The 16,339-nt window shown below is 39.4% G+C and overlaps 1 protein-coding gene across 4 annotated transcripts in view; it reads left to right on the top strand.

The window, feature by feature from the left end:
• The window catches only part of DHX57 (DExH-box helicase 57), a 59,189-nt gene extending 45,610 nt beyond the window's left edge, over positions 1-13,579 (top strand). For 3 of the 4 annotated variants that reach the window (XM_043468368.1, XM_043468370.1, XM_043468367.1), the window contains exons 18-24: positions 2,332-2,427; positions 2,513-2,596; positions 4,981-5,118; positions 5,735-5,809; positions 7,640-7,774; positions 11,189-11,389; positions 13,023-13,579. In XM_043468368.1, coding sequence (XP_043324303.1) covers positions 2,332-2,427; positions 2,513-2,596; positions 4,981-5,118; positions 5,735-5,809; positions 7,640-7,774; positions 11,189-11,389; positions 13,023-13,166 — 873 coding nt within the window. In that variant the 3' untranslated portion in view covers positions 13,167-13,579. The remainder of the gene's footprint in view (positions 1-2,331; positions 2,428-2,512; positions 2,597-4,980; positions 5,119-5,734; positions 5,810-7,639; positions 7,775-11,188; positions 11,390-13,022) is intronic. The other variant, XM_043468371.1, reaches the window with a different exon arrangement.
• The last annotated feature ends 2,760 nt before the right edge of the window (positions 13,580-16,339 follow it).

The following is a 16,339-nucleotide window of genomic DNA, read 5'->3' as shown; positions in this document are numbered from 1 at the left end:
TTAAAAAGGCTATTCCTTCCCCATTGGATGGTCTTTGCATCTTGTAAAAAATCAATTAACCATAAATACATGGTTTTATTTCTGAATTCTCAATTCTATTCCATTGAATTATATGTCTACTTATGCCAGTTTCACACTATCTTGATTCAAAATACAAAACTCGAATAGTTTTGTAGTAAGTTTTGAAATCAGGAAGTATGAGTCCTCCAACTTTGTTCTTTGTTAGTGTTTTGAGGATTTTTACATCATATTTATGAGAGATGCTGGTCTGTAGTATTCCTTCCTTGTGATGTCTTTATCTGGCTTTGCTGTCAGAGTAATACTGGCCACATAATAATTTGGGAAGTGTTCTTGCCAACTGTTTTTTTTTTTGGAAGATTTTGTGAGGAATTAATACTTTAAATGTTTGGTATAATTCAGTGGTGAAGTCACCTGGGCTTTTCTTTGTGGTTAGTTTTTTTAATAATTCAGCTTCTTCACTTGTTACAGGTGTATTCAGATTATCTGTTTCTTTTTGAGTCATTTGCATTTTTCTAGGAATTTGTCCATTTCAGCTAAATTACCTAACTTATTAATATACATTCACAGTATTTTATAGTCCTTTTTATTTCTGAGAGCTTGGTAGTAATGTCCCTCTTCATTTCTGATTCTAGTAATTTGAGCCTTCTCTCTTTTTTTCTTGATCAGCTTGCCTAAAGGTTTATCAATTTTGTTGATCTTTTCAGAGAACTGGCTTTTGCTTTCATTGATTTTTCCCTACTGTTTTTCTGTTCTCTATTTTACTACTTTCTGTGATTTATTTTCTTCTATTTGTTTCAGTTTTAGTTCATTTCCCAGTGTCTTAAAGTGAAAGGTTAGGTTATTGATTTGAGATCTTTCTTCTTTTTTAATATAGACATATACAGCTATAAATTTTCTTCTACGGACGGCTTTAGCTGCATCCCATAAGTTTTGGTATGTTGTGTCTTCATTTTCATTCATTTCAAGTATTTTCTAATTTCCCTTTCCAGTTCTTCTATGACTCATTGGTTATTTAGGCATGTGTTGTTTAATGTCCATGCATCTATGAGTTTCCCAATTTTTTCCTGTTATTGACTTCTAATTTCATTCTGTTGTGATCAGAGAATATACTTTTTATTATTTTAGTCCTTTAAAACTTATTATGACCTCTGTTTTACGGCTAAGCATATGCTCTATCCTGGAAAGTATCCCATGTAGACTTGAGAATGAATATTCAGCTGTTATTGGGGAGAGTGTCACTCTGCCTTTATTTTCACCAGGGCTTATCTCAGATAGATAGGGGAATAGATAGATGTAATAATTTTCTTCAGTTTTAATGTTATACTTCATGGAATTGTAAACTCACAGATCTACAAAAAGACCTTAGTTCAGCCCCTTCATTTAACAACAGATAACAAAACCAAGGACCAGACTAGGTGATGGAGCTTACTCAGCAACATACGGTCAGTATTGATGTGAGCAAGACCTCCAGTGTCTATTCTCACATAATCTAAATAACCTCTCATTGGCTGTTTTCTTTTACTGGAATATAGAAATTGTTCATTAGAAATACTGGTGTCACCCTTAGCCAAAACTGAACACCCGTCCTTTGCTGGGTTAAGCCTAATGTTAATTCCCAAATGTAATCCTTTCCCCACTAGCCTTCCTAAAACAGAAGAAATTTTATTTTCAAGTAGAAATAAATAAAATTTTAATATTATTGTGTTGGCTATAAAGGTGTGCAGATATACAAATTTAGAAAGAAGCACCATAGTTCGTTTAGAATGACTTTCAGTGTGATACTAGGGCCTCAGTGTAATATGCTGGTATCTTTAGTATTAATACATGTGTACCTTGTATTGATACATGTGTATATTATAGTGAAAGAAGGCAGTGAAAATTAGGTTCTCAGTTAATGTCACTAATTTCTAGGGAAAAGGAGAACCTGTATTTTTAAGAGGATGAATTATGGGTATAGAAATAGGGGAGACTTAAGTATAAAAGATGAAAAAGAGTCTGTAAAATGAAGACATCACAGTTAACAGAATCTTGGATTTTAGATGTAGCTTTTAGAATGAGTAGCTCTTTGACATCTTGCCACTAGGAAGTAAAAGACCCAATAGAGGTTATTTTGAGTGGGCAGACGGACTCACACAGACAATAAGGACTGTTGGCTTGGCACTTAACCACCATAATTACTTTTAACCAGTCACCCACTTTGTACTCTGACCCACACGACGCACTTCCCAAGCACCTGACTTCAGTGGTAGCAAAGTGCCACTTGAAACCTTGGATAAAATGTGTCCTTCAAACCTGGCTTTCTTCCTTTAGGTATCTCCCTGGGATAAAAAAGAGGAAGCTAACCAGAAAAAGCTAGAATTTGCATTTGCAAACAGTGATTATCTGGCCCTTCTACGAGCATATAAGGTAAGTATATAAGCTAATAGCTGAGGTTTATTACCAGAGTTGGCACTAAAGACAGAATAACATTTTGATTTTCTTCAAAATTTAGGGATGGCAACTAAGTATGAAAGAAGGTATGCGTGCAAGTTATAATTACTGCAGACAAAACTTCTTGTCAGGAAGAGTTCTTCAGGTGAGTTGTTTCTGTGGAAATTTGTTTTCATTCATTTACTGTAGTAGTGCACCAGAGGGAGCTGCATCTTGCTTGTCCTACCTGGACATTGAAAATATTATTTTTGGAATATGCTTGGCTTCACCAGCTGTGTAAAACAGACTCCTGAACTATGACATCAGGCCTTCTGTGCTGAACCTTTCAATTCACCCGTTTTTCCTTTTCTCAGTGAATCTGTGTTTAACTTACATGGAGGCTATGGGAATGTAGCCATTCTGAAGATTACTGCTTACTAGAAGTCACTTTTTTCAGTGATTTTACCAAACATCCTTAACCTGGATCCATAACCCTCTGAAATTGTTTGCAAAGTCACGCCCTTACACATATGTGCACTATCCTGGACAAAGAGAACATAGCTTTCATCGAGTCTGAAGGGATCTATGACCATCCCCAAGCCCCTTACCTTCTCCCTAAAACCGAAGAACAAATAGTGAACCAGATTTTCTTTATTAATTCTTCTGTCCATCAGAGGCTACTATGTCAATAACGAGTACATGAGAAAGGTTTATTATCTTCTGTGTAATAATAGACAGGGCTCTGTCTTCTGTTGTGACAATATTTTGGGCCCCTTTCCATAGTAGCATGAAAATCCAGAATAATAACGGTGTATGTATTTATAGAGCCTCCATTTCACTCAAATTTTGAGGGTAGGGAGGTGGAAGGACTTTCTTTCCATATTAGATGATGTTTTGGAATAGAACACAAAACTAATGTTCATACCTGACAACTAGTTACCTCTCTACCCCATAAGAACTGTCAGAGCAGACATTTTATGTTTTCTTCAGTTCTAGAAGAGTACTTAGAACATAGTTGATGCCTGGTAAAATTCATTGAATGCATGAATGAATGAGTTTGTTTATTGACAGTGAAGTAAGAGACCTCAAAACCATCCCAGTATTTGCCTTCCTCCTTCTCTGTCTTTAGGTATACTACAAAGAGACATTTGGAGAAGACAGAGGCTCTGGCTTTAATCTAAGTATAACAAAAGCAGTGATTTTCAATCATGGCCACACATTAGATTCACCTGAGGAAGCTTTAAAAAAAATGCAAAATGCCCAAATTCCATCCCAGGCCAGTTACATCCGAATCTCTAGGGGTAGGGCCTGAGCATCTATCTGTTTATTCTCCTGGTTGTGAATTCAACAAGTCATTCTCATATGCTGCAAGGGTTGAGAACCACTGGTCTAAAGGTATTTTATATGTAAAGTGCAATAATAAATATTTCCTTGAGTCCTTAAGACTTTTAAGTGTAAAAAATATCTTTTAAATTATATTTATATATATATATATTTACTAAATTTAATCTTTTTCCTTAGGCTGTATTTAGATTTTTCAGTGATCTATGAGGTTCATCCATTACCTCTTTTCACTACATTCCAGCTTAGAGTATAGAATTAGTTTAATAAGATATCAGTGAAAGCTTGTCATGAAATACACATGTACACCCATGGCGGATTCATGTCAATGTATGGCAAAACCAATACAATATCATAAAGTAAAAAAATGAATAAATAAATAAAACTGAAAAAAAAATAAAAAGATTAAAAAAAAAAACCAACTCTGGGATATTTGAATTCCCAGTTGTATTTTTGCCGTGTTATCCATCTGTACTTGAGACAGTCCAAGAAAACACTTAAACTGTCATCAGAGACAGAGTACCATCGGTTAGCTCTCCATTCCTTTGATTGGCATCATCTGCTTTTGTGTTGTCTGATAGCCAGTATTTGAACAGAAGCCAAAAAGAGGTTTGTGTTTTTCATTCTCACACTTGTGCTCAGCTACAGAACGGGTGTGTAAATCTAAACCACTTAATAGTATTCCTATTCCCAGGGGAAAATGCGAGCCAGCAAGTCCACAGGGTAAGAGAAAGGGAAGGTTTCTGAGGTGGGTATTCTGCATCCATTGAGAGAGAATGCCAACCACTTTAAGCTCAGAGAAGGCACTATAAGGACCCCAGCAGAAAGGAAGTAGGAGAAATGAACAGGGTCACAGCACCTTGAGTTAGGGTTCCAAACACAGTAAACTACATTTCTGGCTGTCCTAAGCGTTGCCAGAAAAAAATCAGACCTGTGCAAAATCCAATTAATTTTTTTTTAAAACATAATTTACAATTAAATGATCTTTGGATTTTTTGAAATTTGTGAATTTCTGTGTAACAGTTTTACTCTGTCTGCTGGTTTGTATAAATGAAAACTGCCCTTCTGGGAATGAACAGACAAGATATTCTTCATACTTGCCTGGTAAACCCATGAGTCCACTGTCCACTGAAGTAATTCATTTTTGTAGTCATTCTTGCCTTTAATGTGTCAGTGTCTCTGCTTAAAGACTTTCTCCACTTGTTTCAGGAAATGGCAAGCCTGAAAAGACAGTTCACTGAACTGTTATCGGACATAGGCTTTGTTAAGGAGGGACTCCGAGCAAGGGAAATTGAGAAAAGGGCCCAAGGAGGAGGAGATGGTATATTGGATGCCACAGGAGAAGAGGTAAAATGTATGCAGTTAGCTCTTATTTCTCTTTAATGATCATATACTTAATCTATTACCCGAGGAATACCCGTAGGCCTTCTTCACTTAAGCCCTAGGAGCAATAGGTTAGTGGCATTCTTGATTTTCTTCTTTCCACAAATGTCAACTAACACTCATAAAAACAAGGGTTTTTCTGCTGCTTGTTGCTTCTGCTGTTTTTTATTTACATTTATTTTTGGTGAGTCCATCAGAGATAGAGCAGACTTTCCAATAATGTCTTCTTAATCAGACCAGCCTTTTTCAAACCAAGGATAGTTTTATATTTAACTGTAGGAAGAACAATTCAAGATGAACCTGATGTCACTCTCAGTGCAGTTAATACTTTCTGGAAATTCTGAACATCTCACAAACCAGAATCTTTCTCTCCACTGATCCTTAGGAACACTGTCTTTATAACTGCTTTGCAGAGATCTTGAAAGTAATTGTGGGCTTCTTGGAATGGATCCTGTGTGAATGTAGTCCATTTTTCAGATGCTTTTAAGATAGAAGTCAAAAGAAATACAATAGTAAATTCCAAGGCACAGACGGAAATAGCCACATTATTTGTAAGATTAACGCTGTATTTCTCTCACAGGCAAACTCAAACGCTGAGAACCCCAAGTTGATATCAGCAATGCTGTGTGCTGCTCTGTATCCGAATGTAGTGCAGGTAACAGAATGTTTTCCTGGTCCTCCCACTTCTTGTTTGTTGGATTTGTAGCCAAGAGACATGTTAAGACACTCACATTAATCATCTAAAGATACACACACACACAGCCTTTTAAACTTAGTTTATATTTTCAATCCTTCAATTCCCCAAATGTGTTTAGATATAGAATCTTCAAGAACACATTCATTATATAAAAGAAGGTGCCTTTTTAATCCTTCTGACATGACATTCCAGAAATCAAAATGGGCATAAATGTCACTGTCAGCCAGTCTGTGCATAACTAACCTAGGCTTAGGTCGAAATTTGATTCTGCTACAACTCCCATTATGCCGTCTACTCTGGACTAAAATTAGATAAGAACAAAATCAAGTCAGTGCTTTGCCATGGGACATCTGTGATCTCTTCTGGAAACCATTCCTGAATGGACTGTTGGACTTTTATTTGAGGTTTGATTATTTCGTCCCTGTCAAACTTAGAATGTGAATTTGTTAGAGTACTGAAGCACGTCTCATTTAACTTTTTGTTACATACTCAGTTGACATCTGTCGATTTATTTATGGCTTAGTTTTGCTTAGTGCTTGCATGCTTTTGAAACCATTTGCAACTTCTCCAAATGATTTTTTTAAAGTAAAAGCGATGGAGACAATTAAAACATCAGGGGTGGATGGGATGAATAAGCAGAACACAGAAGATTTTTAGGGCAGTAAAAATACTGTGCATGATACCATAATGATAGATACGTATCACACTTGTCCAAACCCTTGGAATATACAACAACAAAAGTGAACCCTAATGTAAACTGTGGACTTTGGGTGATTGTGATTTGACAATTTTTTTTAAATGAATGTTTCTACTCTTGGTAAGAGTATAAATTGATACACCCTTTCTAGATAGCAGTTTTGTTTCTAAGGATTTATTATTAGAAAATAATTGCATATTTATGTAAAGATACAGCTAGGAGAATGTTTGCAATTATAAATAGCACTAGAATGAATGATCTAAAACTCTAATAATAGGGAATTTATTGGTTAAATTATTATATGTCATTACAGTGAGGTGCTAATTTAGAATTATGTTTTAGGAAAATATGGAAAATGATCCTATATTAGTTTTGGTATGTATTTTATATCATTCGTTTGCCTCCATTTCTATATTATAAAAATCTAATAGAAAACTAAAGTGTTTCTCAAATAGTTATTTCTTAATCATGAGATTACAAGAGATTTTTGCTAGTGTATATATATATATTTTATTGAAGTATAGTTGATTAACAGTATTGTGTTTTGGGTGTAGAACAGTGATTCAGTTATATATATTTTTTCAGACTATTTTCCATTATAGGTTATTATAAGATATTGAATATTGTTCCCTGTGTTACGCAGTACTGTTACTTTCTACAGTAAATATGGGGTATGTGTGTGCACATAAGCTTTTCAGTTGTTTCAAGTGAAACAATCTATTCATTCATAGAGTTTATTTTCTTTTTTATTACTGTTTTGAAAAATTCATTTGGAAGTACTGGACTGGTATTGGAAGTGTCAGCGGACTCCTGGCCGGTGTTGCCAGCAGGTCTCTTTCCCCGATACTCAGGGCACACCTGAAACATCAGCATGGTTTCCCCCCATGGACTACTCACCCAGGACTACTGCGCTCATATCCACACTTCTTCATGGTTAGAGAAACAAAGCAAGCATGCTTATACTGCTTTCAAAAGGAAACCAAGAGGGAAGACACAGCAAAGGCATTCAAACAAGATTGGTTTTGTGTCTGAATATACCCTACAATGGAAATACATATATCTATTTTTTCTTATAACTATGTATTGTTTAGGTGAAAAGCCCAGAGGGGAAATTTCAGAAGACCAGTACTGGAGCTGTCAGAATGCAGCCAAAATCAGATGAGTTGAAGTTTGTCACCAAGAACGATGGATACGTACACATTCACCCTTCATCGGTGAACTATCAGGTCAGGATGGCTGGGTAAAATTACAGTCAGCTTCCACGTCCACAGATTCAGCCAACACAGATTGTGTAGTACTGTAGTACTAGCTACTGAAAAGATCCGAGTGTAAGTGGATCCACATGGTTCAAAGCCTGTTTGTTCAAGGGTCAGCTGTTTTTACATGTGGCAGGTCCTGGGGTGAGAAACAGTCCCTTAATTCACCCAGACTTTGTTCTATCACTTGCTGTCCTTAGGTGCTGACTTGGGAAAGGTTGAATAAGCACAGATGTGCTAGAAATTGAACTATTAAGCCTGCTTTCAGGTACAAAATTATTTCTTTGCAGAAGTGACTTAAGAGGTTGTGATGTAATCCTGTGCCTCCATCTGTGCCTTAAGAGGCCTTGACCTATACTCTGATCCAGCCTTCTCCGCTCTCACTCTTCCTTCAGCCTCTTGCTGGGCAGCTTCTGCTCCCATCACCCCACTAAATTCATCAGAAGTCGTGAATAACTTGAAAGTTGTCAAATCTTGGGAACAAATTCCGGCTTCTCATCATTCTTGACTCATGTAGTATATGACACTGCTGACCTCCCTACCTCTTGACACTATCTTTAATGTTTTTTGCTTCTGAAATATCACTTCTGTCTCTCTGATCATCCCCTTCTAGCTCCTTTACTAGATTCTCCTCCCTTGCTCTGAAATCATGGTTCTGTCCCTGTCCTTATGTTCTTACTGCCGGGCACATAATCTTCCTGAACCACCAGAGCACACCATCGTAGTTCTAACTGCCACCTACATGTTGACACAAACTCCAGATGTCTCTCGTCCTTGGTTTTTTCTCTGACTTCTTGCTAGAAATCACCATCTGGGTGCCTTTTTGTCGCCTCAAACTCAAAAGCTGCAAAACCAAACTCATCATCTCTGAATTCACTCCTCTCTGTTCCCTCTCTTGGTGAAATGGTACCAAATTGAAACCCTGGAGTCACATAAACCCTGCTTCTTTTCTCCTGATGCTAATCTAATTGGTCACCAGGTCCCAACAATTCCACCTTTTTGACATATCTCAGATTTGCCCACTTCTCTTGTCCCTGCTGCCATTTCCTCAGTTCAGACCCCAGACATCTGTCTCTTGCCTGAAGTACTAATCTTACTTCCAGTGCTTGCTCTCTGACCCTTTATACTGCTGCTTCCAGAGTCACCTTTACGAAGCACACCTCTGATCATGTCATGAGTGTTAGTCACTCAGTCATGTCCACCTCTTTGCGGCCTCTTGGACCGCAGGCTCTTAGCCCACCAGGCTCTTCTGTCCATGGAATTCTCCAGGCAAGAATACTGGAGTGGGCTGCCATTCCCTTCTCCAGGGGTCTTTTGGACCCCAGGTCTCCTGCACTGCAGGCAGATTCTTTACCGTCTGAGTCATGAGGGAAGCCCACCTCTACAAAACACACCTTTGTTCATGTCATACCGTTGTTTAAAACTCTTCATCTGTGGAGTCTTTGTATGTGGAGTCTACTGTAAACTCTCCTATAACCTTTCACATCGCTCCCCTTCTTAGACCACGTCCCCCTGCCCCAGGTCCCTCTGTCATTCCTTATGCGCCAGGCAACACCAGACCTCCGACAGTATCTCCCCGAGCCGTGACACAGGACGCACTGTTCTCTGTGCCTGGAGTGGCATTCTCATTCCCCAGCAGGCTCCTTATCCTTCAAGCCCAGTGCTCCTCTCCAAGTTGCTCCTTACTCCTGTTCCACCACTGTATAGTATGCGTTTTTCTACTGTTACATTTATCACATTCTTTTATGGTTTATGGTATGTCTCATTCATAGACTTTTCAAATTCCTGAAGACAGGAATTGAATTTTTTTCATTTCCACATTCTCAATGTCTAGCACAGTGCCTCGCCAGCATGAAGGCAGATGTTCAACAAAGTTTCATCTTGATAAAGAGATGGAGGAAAAGAGAATTTAGAGAGTTTGAAGTGTGAGGGCTGGTCAACCCCTGGAACTACTAAATGAAGTATCAACAAAGCATGAAAAACATCTCCTTAAGCTCAGCAGAGTCTGAAGACTAGGAGATCATCTGCCCTGTCCACTGCATGTATACTTAGCAACCAGGGGCCCAAGTTATCTCCACTCCTCTCCTGAGTTTACCATGACATTTCTGCAGTAAATCTAAGTCCTCCATGCATCCAGTCAGTACCTGTCACCACCTCTGTGCCAAGCACTGTTGTAGGCCATGGAGGACAGCAGATGAGCCAGGGAGACATGGTCTCTGCCCTCAGGGAGCTTACGTTCTAGAGGGGAAGACAGGCAAGAAATAAGTAAACAATCTCAGGTTAATGACAGATGTTAGAAAATAAAACCATATGATATTGAGAGTGACAGGAGAGGGTTTTTTTTTTTTAACTATAGTTGAAATTAACACAATACTGTAAATAAGGTATATACCTTCAGATTCATTTATGTTATAGGTTACTACGTATGTTGACTATAGTTCCCTGTGCTATACAGTAAATCCTTGTTATCTTTTATATACAGTGGTATCTATTAATCTCATATTCCTAATTTGTCCCTCCCCCTCCCAAGAGGAGCTGTTTTATATAGTGTGGTCAGGGAAGAACTCTGAGGAGAAATAATTGGACAGGTCCTAAATGAAGTAAAGGGCAAGTCATGCAGGTATCTAAAAAGAAAACATTCCATGCCGGGGAAATAAATGCAAAGACCATGAGATGAGAGCACATTTGGTGTGTTCCGGCAAATGCAAGAAGGCAACCAGTGCAAATGAGGGGGAAGGTTAGGGGTGGCGGTGACAGAAGAGTTGGGATGAGCAGGCAGGGATCAGGTCGTGTAGGACCTTGCAGTCCACAGTAAAGATCTAAGATTTTACCCTTGGGAAATCTCTGGAGGGTTTTGAGCCCTAACTGGTTTTTAAAAGGTCACTGTGGCCACTGTATGGAAAAGAAACTGTGAGGATGCAAAGGGGCAAGTACATAGGAAGCCACTGCAGTGGTCTGTATGAGATGATGGTTTGTACAAGGTGGTGACTAGAAGTGGAGAGACTATGTCAGTTCACGGTGTATTTTGAAAATAGAACCATCAGGACTTAGTGATGATAGAGCTAGAGTGAGGGAGAGAAAGCAATCAAGGATGCTTCTAACTTTGGGGCTTGAGCAACTGGGTGAATGGCAGTCTCACTCACTGAGATAGTGAACCCGACAAGCATGGGAAAATGGAGAGTTCCCTTGAACATAAGCAGTCCAAGATACTTGTTAGCTGTCCAGGTGCAGACATCCAGTAGGCAGCTGCGAGTACAAGGCTAGAGCTGAGGGGAAGGTACAGGCTGACGGTCATCCGGGGGGTCATTGGACAGGTGACAGGTAAATCCCCAGGGCTGGTGGGATTCTGCGTATGTCGCCAGTGACATCACTGTCATGTTCCAGGTCAGACGCTTTGACAGTCCCTACCTGGTGTACCACGAGAAGATCAAAACGAGTCGCGTGTTCATCCGAGACTGCAGCATGGTGTCTGTGTACCCACTGGTCTTGTTTGGAGGAGGCCAGGTGAATGTGCAGCTCCAAAAGGGAGAGTTTGTTGTTTCCTTGGATGATGGTTGGATCCGCTTTGCAGCCGCTTCCCATCAGGTAAGGGATGGGGCTCTGATAATATGGAGTACAGGGCATTCATTCAGAGAATAAGGACAACAGGGCTGAGTTAGAGTGAATGACGCGTGTGCAGGGAACACTGAGCAAGACTGAGGCTGAAGTAAGGCCAGGGTGGAGCTGTGGTAAGAGCTGAAGAAGTGCACTGGGAGGGAAAGCCCAGGACAGTGGTGTAAAGGACAGAAGCTGTGAGTGAGGTGTTGGAGCCTTCTGTAATAGAAATATAGATTCAAAGAAAACACAGATGAGCAGAAGTAAGTAAAAATTACCCTGATTCCACAGCCACCATTTAAAAAAAAAAAAGATAATGGGTCTAAATGTTTTTATTCTCAGGTCTCAAATTAGTATATGGAATCTCGAGAAAACATTTAAGGGAGAGTATATTCAAGAAAAAATTTTAACATTTGCATCTGTTGGAAATCTTCTAATCTTCTACTGCAGGGGGCAGAAATACCAATTCAAACATTACAGTGAAATACACCAATGAATTCCCTTTAAAGTCTAAAGCAGCACTGTCTAGGAAAAATATATGTGCACATACCTAATAATTTTTCTAGTAGCCACATTTTAAAAAATAGGTGAAATTAATTTTAATGTATTTTATATAGCGTAATTTTAATATTTTATATAGCATAAAACATTAAAAAGTTTTCATTATATCATGTAATCAATATAAAAAATTGAGATTTTTATATTCTTTTTCATACTAAGTCTTCAAAATCTGGTATGTATTTTATAATCACAGTACATCTCAGTTTAGACCAGGCACATTTCATGTGCCATCAGATTAGCCACATGGGACAGTACAGGTCAGGAGGGCCAGGCAGGGTTGGTTTGATTCAACTGTTTAACGACAAAAGCCTGACTGGCCCCTGGTATAGGATGGCTGTAGCTCCTGCCTCATGTCCATGCAGCACATACTGCCCAAAAGTGGAGACGGAATGCTGCTTTCCTGAAAGCACACCTCTTCTTCTAAACCGGTTCCTGTCACTGAAGAATGTCATGGCCTCTAAGGCCTGAATCCCCTGAACCGTTCACTCTGGTGCATGGCATGAGCCTGTGTGATTAGATCAGAGTGTCTACTCCAGGGCCACCACACAGTGGAGGGGGAGCCAGACAGATGTTGGTAAGACGTCCACAGTGGCGCTGCACCAGCACAAGCAATGTGGTGCTGTCTCCCACCCCACCTCCTCACCAACCAATGCATAAAAATTCCAAAGTTAAAGAGATTTTTTGGTTTAATGTCCACCATTTTTAATTCTCCATTTTCCTGCTTCTCCTCTCGGAGCTAACTGTAAAAGCTGACCAAGCTTTAACATGCAGAACACTGCATAAAAGCCATTTTTGGATTTAATCTTAATTCTTTAAGTGAGATGTGACAGAGGAGCCTTTTTATAATGGTCCCCAGTTAGTACACTACAGAGCTGTATGTTCCTATAATTGCATCAAGAAACTTTAGAAGCACTTTTAGAGGGAAAAAAAGTGTTTCTTTCTCCCCCCATGGAATTAATAGCAGAGACCTAGAACAATGATCATCACAACTGGAGAATTTCCTTTAACCACATTTCCTCCCCTGGTGGTCCAAGCACTGCTTACATCGCAACTTTCATTTTAGGTGGCTGAATTAGTAAAGGAACTTCGTTGTGAACTTGACCAGCTCCTCCAGGATAAGATAAAAAACCCAAGCATAGATCTGTGCACCTGTCCTCGAGGGTCACGGATCATCAGCATGATTGTGAAACTTGTCACCACACAGTAAAGACCCGTCGCGGCGAGCGCTCGCTCCTCGCCTGCTTGCTCAGCCGGGAGCTGATAGCAGCCCTTCTACATCCAGCTGCAGCGCGTGGGGGCTGCCCTGGGGAAGGAGCCCAGGGCAGGCTCTGCTGAGCGAGCCGCGGCCACGCACACCTTTGGGGCCACTTTCCAGACTGAGTATTGCTAACCAAGCAGCGGGCACTCCTGGCATAGCTGGGAGTGTCAATGTGAGACAGCTTAAAAACCAACCTGCCTGTTTTTTTTCTCTCTGACTGCCCTGGAATGAATGAAGTGCATCTGATAACACAAAAGTGAACGTTTAATACAGTTGTTTTAATCTGTTTTTTTCCTGCTTTTTATTAGAGTGAGATAAGGGGGCATGAGGAGAAATACCAGTTGTTTTTTTCTGTTATAAAAGCTCAACTGAGAGAAATCAGAACAGAGAAGGGAAAAAAATCATGTGAGCAAGAAAAATTAGAACTTCATTTTCAGCCATAGGTCATTATGTAAACTTCATCTGTGAGGGATTTATTTTTACTCATTAAAATTCAGCTTAAAAAAAGTTGAGTTCTTATTTGTTATTAAAATGTGAGCTGGTTTTATCAGTAACACTCTTATTCTTAAAAGCAGAACAACCTGGGTGTTTTCATTCTCTTTTGGGTTTTCCATTTATTAGTCTTACTCTGTCTTTTGAACTCACTCGGATCTAAGGGCCACATTTCACATTACCAGAAGGGGAATTTTAATGGTATTCTCAGAACATAGTTGGCATGGTTCAGGTTCATGGAGAAAGTTGCCTTGCTAGTGTCAAATTTACAGCCATAAAAATACCTTCTATGAGAGTGCCTATTTTCAGTCACCACTTAGGTTAATGCGGCACTCGCATTTTGAAAAAAATATGAATACATTTACCTTGGCTAGATAGTTTTCAGTGTCCAAGAAGAATTCCAGAAAAATGAGTGGAAGACGTATTCTTGTATATGTAGCCCTCAGGTAGACAGTTACTACAGGTTTCCCGCTACAGACAGAATTCACACTAACTCAACAAAAGCATCTCAGTGAAGGATGTTCACCTTTCAAGCTATTATTTTAAGTTTGCAGGAAACCTCCTAGACTGTCCAAATGGTCACATATATCAGTGGTCCCCAACCTCTTTGGCACTAGGGACCAGTGTGATGGAAGACAACTTTTCCACGGACTCGAGTGGGGGGAATGGTTTGGGGAGGATTCAAGCACATCAGCCCCACCTTAGATCATCAGGCATTAAATCCCAGAGGTTGGGGGCCCCTGGCATATATGATATCACTTATGTATAATCTAAAAAAAAAAAGTGATTCAAACTTATTTACAAAACAGAAATAGACTCTCAGGCATAGAAAACTTATGGTTATCAAAGGGTATAGCAGGGTGGGAGGTAGAGAGATGGGAAAGAAATTAAGATTTGGGGATTAACATGTACATACTACTATGTATAAAATAGGTTAACAAGGACCTGCTGTACGGCACAGGGAACTATATTCAATATCTTGTAATAAAAAGAATGAAGTATATTCAATATATGTATAACTGAATCACTGCTGTAATTTGAAACAATAAATTAACTATATCAATCAAAAAAAAACAAACAAACATAAATCCTATTGATCTCTAGATGTGCCAGACTGAAAAAGTTTGGAAAGCCTTGACTGAAGGCATTCATAAGAAAATCTCACCTCAAACTAAATTTCTTAAGCTCATCATTACAATTTTGAAATAAGAAATGAAATTGGATTCTTTGTGATTCAAGTCAGAATGCAGTAGTATCTCAAGGTGAAACTGGATTTCCAAGCACTAATAAGATGGTCAGCTTTTAATGTTTATTTTATGGAGAAGTCTGTAAATGATTTCTCAAATATTCGTTTTACAGGAATCTCGTTTGGGAACAATATTAAATGAAATTCTTGCTACAAAATTAGGCCACACTGCTGTTTTGTCCAACATGGAAATAGCTCAACACTTAGGGATGTGGTCAGGGTGATAAAACATTAGCTTTGTCTTCTTCCTTTTGGAGTTCCATATCTGAATGTTACAACTCAAACTCCCTGACAAGTAATGAACTTTAGTCTTTATCCTCCCCATTCTGTTATCTGAGCAGTTTCCTATATCAAAGCATGCAGACTGTGGATCTGTAGACATGAAAATTTCTCTGTTTCTAGGCAATGGTGTGTAAATGTCCCTGAGAGGTTGTCATAAAATAAGACCTTGTGAAAGTGACTTACAGGCTGGGGTCTGGGGCTCTTTGCTGTAGTGCTTGCACCTAGGCAAACGTCTCCTGGAGCAACAAAGTAACAAAAGAAAAAAATATATATATGTAAGGGACTAAAAATAACTACATAAATGGACAGTGGGGCAACTTATGAACAAGATACAAAAAGAGCAAAAACCCACACAGCACTGCCAAGGGTGTGGGCAGACCACCTACACCATCCCTCTGGCCTAACCCCTGCATCCACCCCTGCCCTCACCCCATTTAAGGAGCCAGCTCACCCCTCCTCAGGGAGTGAGCAAGGGAACCTACTTGTTTCTGTTTCCTCCTGCTGCAGTAGGAGCCCCCAAAAACCTTGCCCAAGTTTGGCCTCTTATCAACTTCTACTGATTAAGGAGGCCAAGAACCCTAGTCAGTAACAAAAGTACTTTGTAAAATTAAAATACAGCAAATGTAAGCAAGTTAGGACTGAGGGTGTGGTTTTCAGATGCAGCCCAGGCTGGCTCTGAGGGGACAGCACTCTGCTGTGGTCTCAGTTGCTGGACGAGAGCTCCTGAGTTTGGGCTTCACACTCTGAGGGTGTCTTATAGGGGTCACTCATTTATAGCGGTCACTACATAAATAATGGATTCCAGGGGGTTCCCAGGGACGGGAGAGTATGGTCACACTGCCATTATTATGCTTGAACAAGCCTAGGCAGAGGCTGCCTCTTTCCTCCTAAATCATGCTAGAATTAAGCATAATTCCTAGGGTTTATTTTCCCCCAAATGCAGGGAGATATTTGCTTAATATGTACAAGGTGAGCTATATTGTTTTCAGAAATTAGAGCTTGATTGTGAATCTGTGTCAGTCAATATTTGAGTGCCACGGTACAGAGTGCCTTAAACAATGAGTACAATTTTTTATCACTGCAGTAGTTTCAGATCCTTCTA

Source organism: Cervus canadensis, chromosome 5, assembly GCF_019320065.1.
Source record: "Cervus canadensis isolate Bull #8, Minnesota chromosome 5, ASM1932006v1, whole genome shotgun sequence".
Taxonomy (NCBI): Eukaryota; Metazoa; Chordata; class Mammalia; order Artiodactyla; family Cervidae; genus Cervus; species Cervus canadensis.
This window is presented reverse-complemented; position numbering and strand designations above follow the sequence as displayed.